At 51.6% G+C, this 17,419-nt stretch overlaps 1 protein-coding gene across 1 annotated transcript in view; it reads right to left on the bottom strand.

The window, feature by feature from the left end:
* NOC2L (NOC2 like nucleolar associated transcriptional repressor) overlaps positions 1 to 17,419 on the bottom strand; it is a 32,736-nt gene that overhangs the window by 1,477 nt on the left and 13,840 nt on the right. The window contains exons 13-18 of the mRNA XM_042892993.1: positions 14,700 to 14,813; positions 14,444 to 14,545; positions 10,339 to 10,482; positions 6,453 to 6,566; positions 3,695 to 3,830; positions 449 to 592 (exon numbers count right to left, since the gene is read on the bottom strand). Coding sequence (XP_042748927.1) covers positions 449 to 592; positions 3,695 to 3,830; positions 6,453 to 6,566; positions 10,339 to 10,482; positions 14,444 to 14,545; positions 14,700 to 14,813 — 754 coding nt within the window. The remainder of the gene's footprint in view (positions 1 to 448; positions 593 to 3,694; positions 3,831 to 6,452; positions 6,567 to 10,338; positions 10,483 to 14,443; positions 14,546 to 14,699; positions 14,814 to 17,419) is intronic.

Here is a 17,419-nt window from a genome sequence, read left to right as displayed (position 1 = left end):
GAGGAGCAACTGCTAAGGGCTACCCCTGTGCAGCCCCTTGTGCCCCTGGCACTGCTCAAAGGAAAGGTGAGGTACCCCCACCACACTCCCCTGCACGAGTAACCCACAGGGAGCCTTCAAGCAAAGCCTGCTGGGGTGGCCTCTACTTCAAGCATTTGTTTGAGCCTCTCTGCATGAGGCCCCTGCACGGAGATGAAAGGGACTGGTGGCTTGTTAGAGCAAGGGCTGCAAAGCCCTTAACCCTTTAGCTCTCAGTGTGAGCACAGAACTGACAGGTCTCCCTGTCCACACAGTGTGTATGAGAGAAGCCCTCCTGACACCCTGCAGCTCAAAACAGCAGCAGAGCAAGAACAGAGAAGACAGCTCCTTTGTAGGAAAGACCCCAGGATACAGACCAGCCTCCGGCCATCAATAATTCCTTTTCCCTTTGCCCAGGTGCACTACTCACCATCTGAGTCACTGTCTTCCTCTAAATCTTCCTCGTCCTCCTCGATTTCATACTCTCCCTCTTCATCCTCATCATCCTCGCCATAGTCTTCCTTGCTGCTGCCTTCTGAGCTGTCGTCTGATGCCACCTTGCCTTTGGCTTTCCCTGTAAGTATTTGTACTTTGTCAATGCAAACACAAAGAGGAGCACAAGATTAGGAAGCACACACAAAGGGCACATCACCAACACCCCAATGTTCACCTCCCCGTGCTGGAGGGAACCTCACTGCACTGCTCTTGCTGGTGTGCTGCCCAAAGGCCTTCACACTACAGCCCAGAGAACGATGCACAGCATTTCAGAGGCCTCTGGCTTGAATTCATCCACAAATAGGCATTTGAGATGGTCAGGAAAACACCTTCCTGCACTGCTCAGGGAGCTGTGAGTGCTGGGAAAGGGAGATGGACAGCAGAGCACAATGAGGAGAAATGGGGCTGCTGAACAGACTTAGCAAAAGCACAAGTCATGAAGCTGGGCCAAGAGAAGGGCTGGCTCCTGGAAGCAATAGTGTACAGCCTCCATCCCTCAGCTGCTATACACAACTGCAGACATGGGCTGCATGGTTCAGGGCATCCTTATAAACCCTCTGAGCTTCATTCCCTCCAAAAGTCACAACAGAAAGGTCCAGAACCAGCTATCACTGCAAATCCCCTCCTAACCAGGTCCAAAGCAGTCAGGAAAGCAGCACCAAGAGCCTCTGGGTGCACGGCCTGGGCAGAGAAGCACCTCAGAGCCTCTGGATCAGACTGCCCCCGAGCACTGAATCACCATGTGTCTAAATGGCAAAGGCATCCTGCACAGGGAGAGCACAACTACAGCCTCTGCTCACCTCCTTTCAGCCCCAAGCTAAGCCCAGCTCACTGCTGCAACCTCCCTTCCCCTGCATCCAAAATTGCCATTAACCCACGCATCAGTCAGTCTCTCTGCTAAGAAACTGGTGCACATCCTTCTCATTTTGTCATCTCTTTTGTTGGTTTTTTTTTTGCCTTATCCTCCCTTCCCAGCAGCCGATCCAGCCAGGCTGGCCACGGAACCATCCATAAGCTGGCTGCCAGCTCATCGCTCGCCGCCATCCGTCAGCGCCGCGGCCCCAGGGGCAGCCACAGCCACATCTCACAGCAGGAGCCTCCCGGGCAGCCATGCAGAGAGCTGAGGAGATGGATGGCAGCGCTGCTGCCGGCGCCGAGCATATTGATGGGCACCTGAGAGCTCCGGCAGCGGCGCGCGCTCATCCATCAGGCAGGGCCGGCGGCAGCGCCGACAGCTCGGCTGGGAGCACGCAGAGAGAGCAGCTGTGGGCAGGGAGTGGAGCCGGGCTGCTCCTGCACACCCTGAGCTCGGAGCATGCCTCCTTTTGTATCATGCACGCAGGTCCTGGTGCATTCTGCAGGCAGAAGTTGAGCCTTAGGTAGGAGCACACCTGTCAGGCTCGAGCTCCCTGCTCCTTAGGATTGCGTATCTCCTTCCCTGGACCCTGCGTGCAGCAGGAATTCTGCCGTGATTATTCTGCTAGGAAACAAGAATAGAACTAAGCTCTCTTTCCACACCCCCGGCCCCCACCGGCCTGGCATTAAATTGATGTAATATGATTACGTGAGGAATAAATGAAGAAAGCCGTTTGAGTTCATTAGCAGCACACCGGCACCTAACGCAGACGGCTGGGCTGGCTCACTGCACGCTGCCTCCTCACTTTAATTGCTGCACCACCAGGCTGCCCACACCTCTTTCCCAGCCATTAATAATCTCCAGGAGCGGCCGCCTCCCCCCCTGGAGAGCTGTCAGCTGGGAAATGAGAGGAATGCAGGAGCTCCCCCACCTCCTTGGTGACACACATTGATCAAATCCATGCTTTCCTCCCCACCGCAGGGCTCCTTCCACCCTTGCCTGCTTGGTGGTTCCTAAAAGGTGCAAACTCCTTTCTCTTCACACCTTGCAGAGAGCCAACCAAGCGACTCTGGCCTGCCCAGTGCTTTCTCTGCTCCAAAGGGGCACCATTCCTGCCCCTCTGGGGGGGTCCGTTCAGCTCCACCTGCACAGAGCATAAGGTGAGGGCAAGGGGAATCTCCCCTCAGATCCACCAGATTAAGAAATGATTGAAAACTCATTGCTCTCCTTCCTTTCACGTTGCTGTTCACTCATCCCCATGCAGCTTCCAGCCAGATGCAGACCAAAATAAAGCAACCAGAACAAGGCAGCACTGCCTGGTTAGGAGTGCAATGCTGCGACCCTGAGCAGGCAAACCTGTATGAAAGTCCCCTTCACAGGGTTAGGAGTTTGGTCTGAGCTCACTGGCACAGCTCCATCGCCCTCTTCATTCACTTAGAAAGCCCCCAGATTAATCAACAGTGCTGGTGCTGACATTGCAGAGCTCAAGCCACAAGGTAAGCCAGTGAGACCTCTCAGTAACTCCTCTGCAGAGATCTACAGGTCCCCAGGACTCCAGAACTGGCTCTTTCCAGTAAGAACTCCAAACACAGCTTTGTGTGCTGCTGCACAGGACCTCATCCTACAAAAACACACCAACCTCAGCCTCAGCAAGGTCAGTTTTCTGACTGCTTCTTCCTCCTGTATCACAGCACCCTGCGAGGGAGCCAACATGCATTACTTCTGTGCTAATCTCATGACTGATGCTCACACCTCATGTGTGCCACACACAAGTCTCTTATCTGCAGATCAAATCTCTAAACAAGAAAATCTCACATTCCTGCAAGCCTCCCTTCTACATAAATGATAACACATTGGTTAGACTTGCAATAGCCCAAACTTTTCCCAGTGACAAAGAAGTTTTTCTCAAGCCTCGAGGTGAACTTTTTCAGGTTCCACAATTTACTGTGGCCCCCTCGTGGTCACAGCCAGTGAGAGACACCACTCCATCTCTGGAGCGTTCAGACTTCCTCAGGGAAACCTTCAATGTCATGAACTGAGCAATAAAGGCATCAGAAGTGCACACAAGGAGAGGATGACCATTCTCCCATCAATGATTGCTCTGGTAGCCAGCCCCTACAGCAGTTACTGTTTGCAGTGACTTACAGAGTGGAGACCAAGCATGCCATCAGGTAGAACAACATTCTTACCCTAAGAGAAGATGGATTTCTGCATCTCCACCCTCTGTGCAACAGACAGCAAACACTTCTTGTCCCAGGTCAGCTACACTGCCCCACATTACAGACAAAGCTGGACAAGGAGCCCAGCCCAGCCCTAGAGCTGTACCTTTTATGGGGAATCCAACGTTCTCCTCATCAGAGTCTGTGTCCAGCTCAAACAGGTCCTTGAATTCCTTCTTATCTTCCTCCTTCCTTTCATCTAGTTTCTTGCGTTTAATTTCTGGGAAGTTCAAGTCTTCAAGCTGGAAGAAACAACAAAACCAACAGTGAGAACAACTTTAGTTTGTACTTCTGAACATAAAATGCACGACACATGAACTTGGCTCTGCCCTGTGAGAGCAGTTGGTCTGCCTGCTGCCAACCAGCGGACAGATCTGTGAGCCCATTGCCAAGGTGAACAACACACGCAGAGCACCACTGCCCCCCTGATCTTTATGCACTACACTACATTTGCTAAAGGGCAGCCCACTGCTGGCACCTTGGCTTTTCACCAGGACACCCCTGACAAGCTGGCTGTCCCAGAGCTCTGGAATGCAAGTCATGCAGGCTGTTTTGGTCATCTCTGACATATTCCACCGATGCCAAAAGCTGTGGCAGCCATAGCAGCATTGTTTTTTTGGCTTCACACTCAGCACAGCTCAGTGGTAAGGTGCTGAAGGGTCTGTCTGCACCACGGCTCACCCTGTTGCTGGCCCCGATGGAGATCAGTGGGCCAAGCCTCACCGCTGCAGGCACAGCCAATATCAATGCCATTAAGTACTTGCAATTGACACCACCTCACCGCTCTTTACACCTCTCCAGAGGGGGATTAGAGGGAGGATTTACTTGCCAGGGCTCAGGCCAGCAGGGCGAAGATAATCAGAATGCAAATTAAATCCCAAGTGCACTCTGAACATCAGCTGCCCGCTGCCTGTGCCTGGCTGCACACCTCCTGGGAAGCACTCATGCATTAGCACACATTAGCTTGCTTGGAAACATTCGCCCTACAAGTAATAACTCATTTGCTCTCCCACCCATCAGCCCTCCATGCACTCCTCTCTGCCCACTGCCCTCCCCAGCCCTGCCAGGAGCTTCCCCAGTGGGACAGGCACACTCCATCCACAAAGGCAGCCCTCTAGGAAGGGGAAGGAGCTGTGCATTTGTTCCTGCAGCCAATTCCAGCAATTTCTGCCGACCTGTTTCATGGTTATGGTCCCCAGCTGAGCAATATTGATTGTGGGAGCTGAGTACTTACAGGCAATCATCTGCAGCACCAGGATGGGAAGTCAGAAGGTGGACAGAGAGGAGAGCAAAGCACCAAGCTCCTGCCCTGATGGCACCCCATAGCCAGCTGCCACTGCTCTCCTGCAGCAGCGAGACAGGAGCCTGGCACTGCCCAACCAGGACAGAGCTGGGGTTGGAAGTGTCTCAGTCCCTGCACAAGGAACAGCCAACAGAAGGGAAAAAGCAGATCTGACAACTGCCCAGGTCCCTGTTGTGAGCCCTGTTTTCCACAGCCCTGGTCACAGTTCTCTGCAGCAGCAGCAGCAAATGAAATGCAAAAATCACCCAAGGTCTCACGGTGACTCCTTATGCATTCCTTCAACACATCACACAGGTTTCTAAGCAGGGCTGCAACTGTTCAGGCTGGGCACCTCAAAATAAAGGCCCCAGAAATCCCTCCCAGCTGTGAAGCCATCCCAAAGCAAGGGAATGAGGACTTGTGCTGAGCCCCAGCTCACAGATACAGCCTGTGCTCAGCACCCAGCAGCAGTAATCAGGTAATTTGGAGGTCAGTCTTTTAATTCCCAGATAGAAGGTTACTATCTGCTGAGTCTCACGAAGCTGATTAGTCTGCATCCCATTAAAAACCATTGGGAAAAGCAAATGGACAGACAGGGTCGGCACTGTTACACAAGGCAAGCTGCAGCTCATGGCAGCTGAGAGCCAGGCTGATTTTTTTTCCTGTTATTATTTTTTCCCCCCAATGGCTGCTAATGGGACATGGATTTTCCCAGCCCTAATGGGCCTCATGGTGTTCACTCTCCTGCTGGGGCTCACAATGCTGCATCATTAAGCTAGCAGTCCCCACCGAGAGAGACAACAGTCCCATTCACCAAGCAAAGATGTCAGGCAGCCACAGGCCCATCTGAAAGCTAACTCCAAAATCTCTCTCTCTGCAGTTGATCCGTTCAGCCCACTTTCTCCAGCAGGGAACAAGTCCCCATCACTGCCCTTGAGACTTCCCCTGGTTTCTGAAAGTCATCCTCCTGAGCCACGCCATGCCAAAGCAACAGCCCTCCAGTTACCCCAGGGAACCTCAGCCTCCTGCCCTTATCTCAGCACAGAGCACTGAGCGCTTCCAGGATCTCCCATGTCTTCTGCTGCACTCTGGGACCTGGCTCAAAGCCAGTCATGCTCATGTCCCATCGATTATTTTAATTGTTCCCCACCATACGCTGGAGACACCAATTACATCTATTTCCTGCTCCCTGGCCAAGCAGCCTAGCTCAGCCACTTTCATTGCATTAGCATCGAGACAGCTTTCCTTCAGACTCCTAATGTAAACACAGCTCCCACCCCCACCTCCTGCACATAGACTGTGCAGGAGTGGATACAGAGCCTTCCCTTTGGCAGAAGATAAAAGAAATGGCAGGCTGGGCACCTCTGTGCAGACAGCAGGTCCCACCTCTCCAATGGTCACGCAGCACGAGCCTGAACAGGGACAGAGACAAGTTCACCCTGGCACTCCTTCAACCACGCTCTATTAACTTGGGCAAGCTAGCAGGGTACAGGCAGGGCACACAGGCACTGCTGCCAGGACATGGCTCTCTCCCTGCCATAGTTACAGGTGATGTGCAGTAAGGAAGGTGTTTTGGTCTTACTCTTTCTTTGCCGGTGATTTCCAGTTGTATCTCCTTCTCTCTTAGCTTCTTCCACTGGGCATAGTACTTGGTCAGAGGTGTCCCCTCCTCTCTGACCTGCTTCTCCCATTGCTCCTGTGGACAGAGAGGGTGATAACTTAGGGAAGCTGCAATAATGAGCTGAGATAATTTAGCTCTGCGATACAACCTTGGCAAATGCAGGGAGTAAAGAGTTGAAGAGCCTCTCCCAAACTGCACTCAGGGTAGGAGGCTGGCAGTCATGGCTAAGGCTGCAAGCAGGACTGAGTGTGAATTCAGGCAGCCACAACAGCCACCACCGAGTGGCTGACAGCCACAGTGGTGTGACTGACAGCTCTCCAAAGAGAATCAAAGGCACAGCTCAGAGAATCTATCAGGACAAAATCCATCCCCTGCCCTCTCGATGGGAGCATTTGATCGCCTGCTCAGCTCTTGGTTTTAATTCAGAAAAACCTCATGCAAGCATTTACAAGATCTAAGTACAAAAGAAGTTTGATTGCCTCTTCCCACTGTTCTACAGCCAAGTGTTTATTTTTGAAACAGACATTTCCTTGCAGGGACTTGGACCCATCCCAAAGAAGGAAGAAATGCTGAACTTGTTTCCTCTGTCCAAGCTGGGAGGATGTGGAGGTGCAAACACCACAAATACTGGGAAGCCAACGAGATGGTTAAAAACTCTTTCAGGCTTTAATTGTTAGGAATGTTAGTGCTGAAAGAGGTTGGGGGCAGCATTCCAAATCCAAGCGTTCACATGCTTTTTGACAATTTCAAATCCACATGGAGCTGTACCTGTTACGTGGGTTACCACAGTGCCCAGAGGTTTTGCTCTATCCCACTGCAAAAAGTCCACCTCGTGCAGCAACAGAGACATGATATGCAAGCAGGAATTTAACAGGTGGAAGAAAAAGGGGATGAGCAATGGGAGAGGCTTAATACAGGTCCATAAAGAGCATCCAGGCAGGGCTGGTGCACCGCTGGCTCCAGCAGCTCCGCTGCAGACGCCGGCAGGCAGACAGCACAGCTCCACATTGCACAGGGAGGGATTCCTGAGCAGTACAAAGTCACCCCACTTATAGATCAGGCTGCTATCAGGCTGCCAGCTGTAATCAGGCCATTTGTTGATGCTGCTCGGTACGGACAGCTTCTGAGAAAGGCTCTTCTCAAGGAAGCCAGATGTCTATTTGTTCTGTCTGAGACAGCTCTTTTGGTTTCAGAGTGGGCTGCATGCAGAGATTGAAAGAAAAAAAAAGAGAAAAGCCACTGAAACACTACTATCTTTTTAGTCTGCACACTTCAACAGGAGTCTGGAGAGTGGATGCCACCCGACCAACCTCAACCATTTGCAATTCTCCTTCTTTGTCTGCCTCTGCATCACTGCGCTGCTATGGGACATCCAGCAGGGACCAAGACTGTACAAATATAACATCATTGCCCTCCACAAACACAGATGAGGCTCGCTTCAACTTTTTTTCTCTGCATGTCACATTTCAGGATGCTGCTTGCAAGAATCAGCTCAGAATCTGGGCTCTGCTCCTTGGAGTGGAGCAGCACAAATGCATGGATGGGAACACCGGAGAGCATTTGCTTTCAATTGCTCTTGCTGGCAAGGGGGACAAGCAAATACTTCTGGCCTCCCTCTTTTCCCTCCTCATGCTTCCTCCTCCCTTCCCTTTTCTGGCAGCGTTTACTCCTGCAGAAATGCCAGTGCATACACTGTCTCCTGCATACACTGGAGACAGCCTGGCAAACTCAGCTCAGATTACGAGGGACAGTCCAAGCCGTTCTGGGAAGCCCAGTCTCTATGAGAGTTTTGGTCCTTCTTGGAAATCTACACCATCTATTTGCAAAGGAGCAGGGGGGAAAGTGCGTGGCCATGAGCCACAGAGCTTGTCCCCAGGCACAGAGATAAGCCAGGATCCTCCATGCCAGAGAAGCATTGAGCAGGCTGTTTGCTTTGCTCCCAAGAGCACTGAGAGCCCATTAACCCAAAGAGAAGAAAGGCTTCCTCCTCTCACAGGGCAACGACACGATGCAGAAATACATTTTGCACTAGCAATCCAGGTATCCTCTCTAAGCAGCACTTTGCATTGCTCCTGTACCCCTTAAACTGCAGAAGAGGCAGTGTCCCACCAGGCTGGGCAAACCTCAACCTGCTTTCCCTCACTAACCCCTTTCCCAGAGGCAGGCTGCTTACAGCTGCCCCACTGGGACCAGTCCTGCTAGACCCGTGCTGCGATGCTCCTGGGCAAGCAGGTGCACCAGCATCAGCCAGGAGCTGTGCAGGCAGCAAGATGTTAAAATAATCCATTCTTAAAACAGGGGCTGCAGCTAGAGCTGCTGGGAAAAGCAGACTGTGTGGTAGAGTGGTTGGAAACCCTTGGTTTGTTTTTTTCTAAGCCACGATCTTCCCCAGCCCATCATTCCACAAAGAGCCCTGGGGGCTGAAATCTCTACCTCTGCAGTGTGGGTGGGTGGTCACAGCACTGTCTGTCTGCAAAAAAACACAAAACAAAACCCTAACCACTTTGCTCCAGACGGGAAATAATTCCTCTGGCAAAGCAGCCCCAGCCAGAAATGCGTTTACAGAACCCGAGACTATTTCATCTCTTCAAACCAGTTCTATCAGCCCCTTAATCCCAGAACAACACTGCTGTGTCCAGGCATTGATATGGCAGGATTTCAAAGGATAATTTTCCTGCAGTTACTGCCCCTGCGTGTCCGAAGATGAATTAGTCTGCAGCACAGCTCTGCTCCGTTTCCACCTGTTAGCAGTGATATCCAGTGATACCACATGGCCAAAGAGCCATCACTGATCCCATCAACGACCTCCCAGACGCAGATATTTTCACCTCTCTCCTGCTTGCCAAGGAAGAATCAGAGCCACCACTTTCTCACACACACACAGTTCACCTGCTACCAGGCTTGCAGAAGGCACTGTGCTGAATAAATACAAATGCAAAGCAAACAGAGCTTCACTAATAGGGCTTAATTGACACAGGGCCCCAATTTCAGCTGAGCATGACAGCAGGTCCCCAAAGGACTAAGGAAAGCAGATAACACCCCTAGCAATGCCAGTTTTGATTCAGGAGGACAGCATCTCTCGACCTGTTAGTCAGATGGCCAACAGTTCATTTCCTAAGGTAAGAGGAGGTCTGTAGCATCACCCCAGCCACTCTCCTCCACCTCAGCACTAAGGCAGAATTACTCTGAGGTTCAACTGACGGACCCCACACATCACCCAGGGCCAGTGTAGATTTTCTAGGCATCAATTGTGATCAGCATCTTATCAGCAGGAGGGACAGCAGACAGAAGACAGCACCAGTGTCCCTCGAGAGCAGTATGCCTGATTGTGGTTCTTACAGCTCACAACTTTACTGATTCCATCATCCTGTTTCCACGAGGAAAGGTTTGCCTCAGGAGTCTGAACTGTCACGTGTCAGCTGTTCTGTGCTGCTGGAGGCAGCTCTCTGCAGGCTGGGAGGAAACCTACAGAGAGGCAGAATCCCCCCCTTCACCTTAGATAAAAACTGCCACCTATGTACTGGGAGCAGATAACGAAAAGCAAGAAACTTCCCAGCAAAGGGTATTGCCCCAGCAAAGCAAGGCTCTTCCACACTCGTGCGTATTACAAACAACACAAGGCTGTAATTTATGGGCTGTATTTTCCATGAGTCTCTTGGTTGCAGAGCTTTGCCAGCTCCACCATCAGAGCCCAGCCGAGCTCAGTTGTTTGCGAGCGTCTGCCCGACCCCACGCTCCCATTCCATGATCTGCTCCTCCTCCCTTCCATCCCCTGCCACCCCCTCGGCCCCAGCAGCCGGAGCCTGACTGTCTTTCCAGGAAGCCCAAATGGAAGCAGCAGACTCACCACAGACTCCCTGCTGGCCACACCGAAGGTGGCTTTCTGACGCCTGCTGGCGATGTAGGCAGAATTTTCCTGCAGTTTCTCCAGGAGCTGCCGGATAGGCTTGCAGTAGTTGGCAATCTTGCATTCCTTCAGGAAAGATTTGAGCTGGGAAGAGGGAAAGGAGAGGAAGAATGAAAGCAATGTAATCGTTTCCAGAGTCCCTCAGCAAGAAGACATCTCCCATCTCAGTGGCAGCATGGGGTGCTGCTAGATGCTGTTGCAGTGCAAGTATCAGGTCTGTGCTTAGGCAGAAATAAGGGGGACCGTGGACAAATGCACAGAGAGAAGAAGCAACAGTGGATGCAAGGTGGCCCAAAGCACAGAGAAGCTACAGCTAGGATGGGAGAAGGCGTCTGTGGGTCAAGGCAACAGCTATTGGGAAGGGAATAGCAAGGGCTGTGGCTTGAGACTGCAGGCTGGGATTGAAGGCAGAGATTGAGAAGATACTGGATACTGGAAATTTCTGCAGAATGGGTCTTCAGCACAGCTCAGTGAGAAGCGTGGGGCTGCTAGAGCTGCAGGTCATGCCAGATGGCCATCTGCAGGGTCATGTGGGGTGAAGTTGGCTTGGTGTCTGAACTACTGACCCAGCTCTGACTGGCACCTCCTATTTTTCAAGGGCACAAACCCACACAGCCACCACACAAAGCTTTACACAATGACTCTGTTGTGGACAACCCACATTGCTGTGCCTAGATACTCCTTTCTTTTCAGATCCAAGGGCTTAGGTGGGATGGCTGGGACAAGAGCCAGTCTGCCAGGAAACCACAAACCCTACTGCTGCCAGCCAGACCATCCCACTTGCAGAAAGTCAGCTCTTGCTCTCTCTGTGTGCAGGAAACACACTGCTGCTCTCACACAGCGAGACTATTTCACTCACACTGAGCCTGTTTTTGTGTTATTGTCTATCTCAGTAGCCACGTCCCCAAGCAAGCCCCTCTTCTTCCCACCAGTACAAACCACCATGCACAGCCCTGACACCTCCAAGCTGAACGGTGAGGCTGCAGCAGATGCTCTTGATTCCAGGAGAGATGCGGGTCTCCAGATTGACCCATAGCTTGAATTCCAGCTCAGCATGCTGTGTGCTAGAAGTTTTTACCAGCCCCAGGACAGCTACATGGAGTGCAGGAGCAGGCTCCTTGCTAGAGCCACGCACACACCAGGCATTTGACATAGAGAAGGAGACCCAACAGGGCCTTCATCTCACCAGGACCTGCAGATGCTATCAGGATTGAGATAATGGGTTTCTAAGTCAGCAAACACGGTGCTGCCTCCTCTAATTATGGCTTCAAAAGCTCTGCCTCAACAGAGAGAGATGGGCAAAGGAGGGGTACACATCCCTCCTGCCAAGCCTACACGCCAAGTGGGTTGGTATGAAACGTGCCCCTCTGTCAGGGCACCGTGCTCTGCTGGGTGTAATCCTGCAGGATGCTCTCCATCACGGAGCAGCAGGGCTCCTCTCGTCCTTTATCCCCACCTGTCAGTGCTCATCCAGCTCAGACAAATGGGAGTTAACACGAACACCTTCCTCCCTTTCCACAAAGCAAAGAGCCCATCAAGCAAGTACAAAGAAACCAGCAGCAAAATGCTGCTGCTGGTCAAGCCTGGCCTCTCCTCACCCATCCTTTCTAAAATATTTATTTTTTAGAGGCGCTGCATATTTATCTCCACCGAGAGATGCATTTGTCATTCCATTTATCTCACTTGATCCCCGCAGCTGCAGCCCCAGATCCATTTCATCCGCTGCCACATACATTATCATTTTTCTTTCGCTGCAGAAGTGTCACCTGAAATCCTGCAAAATCTCAGGCTCTATCTGGGCAGGTTGGTGCTGTCTATGCTCACTCTCACAGCTGTATGCTTCATTTCTCCTCTCCCCCTCCTCTCCCTGACCCCGGCAATCCCTCACAGCCCCACTGCTATCTGCCACGGATATTAACGGGAGGTAATGAGATCTCAGCTCTGTGTGAAGAAGCAGGGAGCAACCAAGAGGGCAAAAGAAGATGGAAAAAAAGGGACTCTCCGAATGCCTTTTCTTCCCCTCTGCCAAACACAGCGACCACTGCTTTCCAGAATAAAAGCAATTACAACATATGTGTGCCTGTATGTGTCTATGCCGTTAACATCCCCGGTCGGTTCCTCGCTGTGATCAGTGGGATTGATTCTGTTCAACTGCCAGCCTTAAACACCGATGCCTTAGACCAGCAGAGACCATGGCAAAACCTCAGCTCCTCTTACAGCAAACAACACAGGGAGCTACGAATGACCTGAAGCAGCTGGGCCTGTGTTTGCCAGGGAACCCAAAACCACCCTGACCCCCCACTCAGAGCACAGGGAGCATTCACTGGGGAGCAGAGGCTGGTAGGGTCACCAGGACCTCCTCCCCTTCTGCAAATCCTGCTTAGCCCACATAGGACCCTACGGAAGGGAGCCAGCCTATGGAAGCAATGACTGCCCAGGAGTCAGCCCAGCTGGTTGGCTGGCTAGAAAACAGCAGCCTTTGAGCTGCCTCCCTCCTCACTGCCTCTACTCCCCTTTGATCTGCCCGCTGCTTCCTGCCTTGCAGGCTTCCCAAGTTCAGGCTGAAGGCAGCTCAGCCCCGCTTCTCCCAGAGCTGCTGCAGCCGTGGCCAGCTGGAAGCCAGCCCCTGCAGCACGGCGCTGAGCAGCGTGAGCTCATTGCAGGGGGAAGGATGGGACAGATGGATTTTTATAGTTAACTGGAACCGTTCCAGGGGAAAAGCCTTCCCCCCACGCATTTTCCCGAAGGCTCTCCAAGATTTTGGGAAGCTAACCTCAGCACCCTGGCCCAGCAGACGCCACGAGGCTGTGGTTAGCGGCAGCCAAATAGGAATCCAATAGCATTAATTCTCTGCAGAAACACAGCCCGGTCTCAGGGCGCATTTGGAAGCCACGGGGCTCTGAGTGCCAGAGGGCTGTCAGCCGCTCCTCATTCCGGCTCCGACAGCCCTGCTGCCCCCAGCAGCTGCTGACTGAGAGGAGAGGGCTTTGTTCACTGCTGATAAGCGAGTGGAGGAGCTGCTCCTCGAGCCCAGAGCTCCTGTCAGCTCCCATTAACCGCAGCAGCAGGCTGCCAGCCAGGCAGTGCCCGTGCCAGGCGGCGGGACCCAGCCAAAGGCATGTGCCTGGCAGCTGCCAGCCTGCTGCACAGAGCAGAAACAAGGGGAGCTGTAGCACGGGGACTCAGCTGAGATGCTGCTCCCACGTCAGCCGGAGGCACCGCACTGACAACGTGTGCAGACACGCTGGCTCGTGGCATCGAGGAGAGGTGTGTGTCCCCACAGAGCCCCCTGCCAAGCCAGCATGACACCTGCCACTCAGGAGTTAAGAATAGAGAGGAAAGAGAGGAAAGGAGGGGACGAGTTCCAAGTTCCAACATGTTTGCACTGAGCAATCTTGCTGCTCAAAGCAGAGGTCGCAGCTCATTCTAAACCAAAGCCACCCAGCTAGCAAGGTGTAAGGGGAGGATTATGCACAATACACCCAGATGCACAGCCCTACGAGGCAGTTTTATTACAGACAATGAATTACGTAAACGTCAGTGGTGAGGAAGAGCAGCTGTGGCAGAGGGAAAGGAGAGAACTTTGCAGCAGTGCTGCGAGGAAGAGGGACAGAAATGGGAACTGTGGCTTTTTGCAAGGATGAATTTGGGATTGGGGGATTGTTGGAGAGCACATGGTGGAGGTCATAGGCAGGCAGTGTGAGCTCTGAGAGCACAGGTACTACGGTGAGGTAACACAGCAATTTGGGCAATTCTGAACCAATTAAGAATTGCGTTCACCAGTCAGAAATGCATCACCACAGGGATCACATAGCACCTCATCCCTCTTCGTGTTCCAGATGAGTGATTCATTCTAAAGCCCTTTTCACCCACCTTCAGCCTTGTTTTACATGTGATGCCTTCATTCTCCCCAGAGTTCCCCAAAAACGATGATTAGGAAGAGGTGAGCAGCTCTCTGCTCACACTTTGTTTATTGTCAGGTTAAAAGACTTTGTCCCACTCTGTTCACAGTCCTGGTGTGACCAAGAGATACCTTACACCTTACCTGAATGACAGTAGGGAGGACCAGCTCTGGGAATCCAATGCTGTGGGCTTGACAATGAAGATACTCAAGAATCAGGTCATAGAGCTGGTCGATGAGTCCATCCTGGGTAGGGAATGCAGAAACAGATATCAGATAGGAACCAGCCTGGGAAATGAGTCTCCAACCTATGGGATGTGATCACAAAACACACTGCCAGGGGCAACTTTTGATCGTGTTTCTAAGGGTGGGCACTATGAGCAGCTGAGGTTCCACTTACTCGGAAGGCTTTCTCCTGCAGGTTGGCATTTGAAAGCTTCAAGATCACTGCAAAGTTTATAGGTTTAGCACTCATACGTCCCGGCCTCTTGTTGAAGTCCACTTGTTGGAAAATCTACAACAGAAGAAAAGGAGACTAAAGATGATCGCATCCCAAAACGCACCACAGTCCTGCTGAGATCATGCAGTCAACAGCAGAGCTGAGAAGGCGAACAGAAATGCTGATTGCCTCTTCTGAGTACTGTCCTTCTTTACACGTCCCAGCAAGGGACAGTTTGGGAGCCTGTGTGCTGTGCTGCTCGAAGCCCCGTGACACATGAAGGACCAAAAGGTTTCTGCAATGAGCAGCAGTTCAAATGTGCCCTTTCCCAGCCTGGCAGGGGCAGACCTCAGGAGAAAGATGCTAAGAACTACAAAAGCCAGTTGATTAGGGCACGTTCTCAAAGGCCCCCATGAGGGGATTAGAAGGGGCAACCGAGGGAGGCTCATTAGTAATGGATTCTCATTTTGAAAAGCCAGTCAACAACTGGCAAACATCTGCACTGCAGATGACAGCCTATGAGGGGGGCTGACACAGCACATGTTCTGCCCACCTGCGTCTTTGAGCACCTATGCACAACCTCACATCCCTGCCTCCGAGGCACTCAGGCTCTAGAATCCTCAACAAACTTAAATCTCACTCTGGGGGAGGAAATAATTCCTATTCTCCCAATGCAGCAGCAAGGCATCCATCATCAGACCCCAGCCAGCCAGGAATGTGGCAATACAGCACACAGACTGCTGAAGGGCAAGGTGAGAAGGAAAGGAGGGTTGGTCAGGTCACACTGATGCCCCCAGGCCAGAAAAGCATGGAGGCAACTATTGATTTTTTTTAATATATATTTTATTTGTCAATCCAGGTTATTTGGAAGGGAGGGACAAGCTTGGTGGCTTGTGAAAACAAAGAGCCCTAGCCTAGAGAATCGATGCTATAAACCTCGTTATGCACGGTTATTTCTTTGGCCAAAACAATAGTATTGATCCCTAAGGTCAGATGCATTAAAGCAAAAGGCACCAAGCCTGTGAGCTGCCTACATGCCACGATGCAAGCAGGGGAATGCAACCAGAGGCACCAGGGAGTCTCTCAGGAAACATAGGAAGGGGGGGGGAAACCTGGTTCCCAGCTTAAGATTGTACAGAACAGCTCAGCTAGGGACCAGAAAGGAAGGATAACTGATGTCTAAGGATCCTGTGGCATGGTAGAAAGGGGATAATGATGGATGAGAGGGCCAGAAGACGGCAGAAACCAATGATCCGACCCATGTGATGAGCATCAGCAGACAGAGGAACAGACAGGGCAACACGGGTAGGAAGGAGATGGATTTAGGGCAATCTCATGATCAGTTTCTAGAGAGGCAGTGTGTGCAGAAATACAGCCTGAGCTGACAGAAAACCAGAGAACCAAGGCTGCGCCCCCAGCACATCCACTTTATTACCCCATCCTCATTTCTTTCTCTCAGGCTGTAGCAGAAACGCCCTGGCAGGGCTTTGATCAGCCCCAGGCAGGCTGCCCCAGGCCAGCACACAGCAGGGATGCTGAGCACAGCAGGACCTGCCTGCAGCTCCCCTCCAGCTGCTCTACCACCCTCCCTCCATACCCAAAGCACCCAGCTAAGCTGCTCCAGCTCAAACGAGCTGCCTTTTCTTTTTTTTAGATGCACATATTAATTCCCTGTTTTGCATTTTGCACATATTGCATCTCATCCTGTCAATAGGTGCCATTGAGAAAAGTCTTCACTTCTTCAGTCACACAAAGGTTGAGATGAGAAATGTCTCCTGGAGGTCATCTGCTCCAAAGTAGGGCCTCCAAGAACCAGCTCCAGGCAGCTTCTGTATCTCCAAATATAGAGACTGCTTTCAGTACCCCTCATTCACTTATCTGGTCCACGATTCACCAGCTTGTCTGGGAGGAAGCTATGAGAGATGGTATCCAATACCTTGATTTGATAAAGTGAAAATAAACCACCTTGCCCTCCACCAAGCCAACTGTCTCATTATTTGAGTCCATTAGATTGGGCAGATACCATTTCACTCTAACAACTTCTGACACACGAGGAGTTGTGATCCACAACTTAAAAGCTGCAGTGCAGTGGTGCAGGGAGGAGGATGATGCAAATGAGGAATGAGAATGTATATGCAGTGGGTGCAGTAGTTCAGCCTAGCGAGTCTAAAGATCTCATTTCTCCTCTGTGTAAAGGATGCAAAGAGCCCAGATCTTGTACAAAACCAGTGCTTAAGTGTTTAACATTGTCCAGCACTAAGCTCCAACCACAATCTTTGCATCCTCTATCCACCACCCACATGTTGGACTTCAAGCCCCTTCTCCAAAGCAAGCAGCACATCCAAAACAGAACTCAAGCCATTTAAGTGTCAAAGTGAAAAACTCTCACCTTCCTAAGCTTCTCAGGGTTAACCTCTTTCCCAACCCCTCCACAGGGAAGCTAATTTTAAATTGGCATGCCAAGCCTGCCTGTGGGGAGATTTCCACCTTGTTTATCCACACCTGCCTTCCAGCAGATGAGCCACCAGTTCTCCTGCTGCAGAAACTAACGCCTGCCACAAAATAATTGAAGTGCTGAAGAAAATATTAAAAGCCAGGGATCTCACAGGCCCTTCGAGGGGAGGAACACCACAAAAATAAAAGCCTGCCTGCTTTACACTCTCTTGAGCCATCTCCTCTTG

The sequence above is a fragment of the Lagopus leucura genome, unplaced genomic scaffold, assembly GCF_019238085.1.
Source record: "Lagopus leucura isolate 7727_CA_CO unplaced genomic scaffold, USGS_WTPT01 147-5_obj-0_obj, whole genome shotgun sequence".
In the NCBI taxonomy this organism is placed as follows: domain Eukaryota; kingdom Metazoa; phylum Chordata; class Aves; order Galliformes; family Phasianidae; genus Lagopus; species Lagopus leucura.
This window is presented reverse-complemented; position numbering and strand designations above follow the sequence as displayed.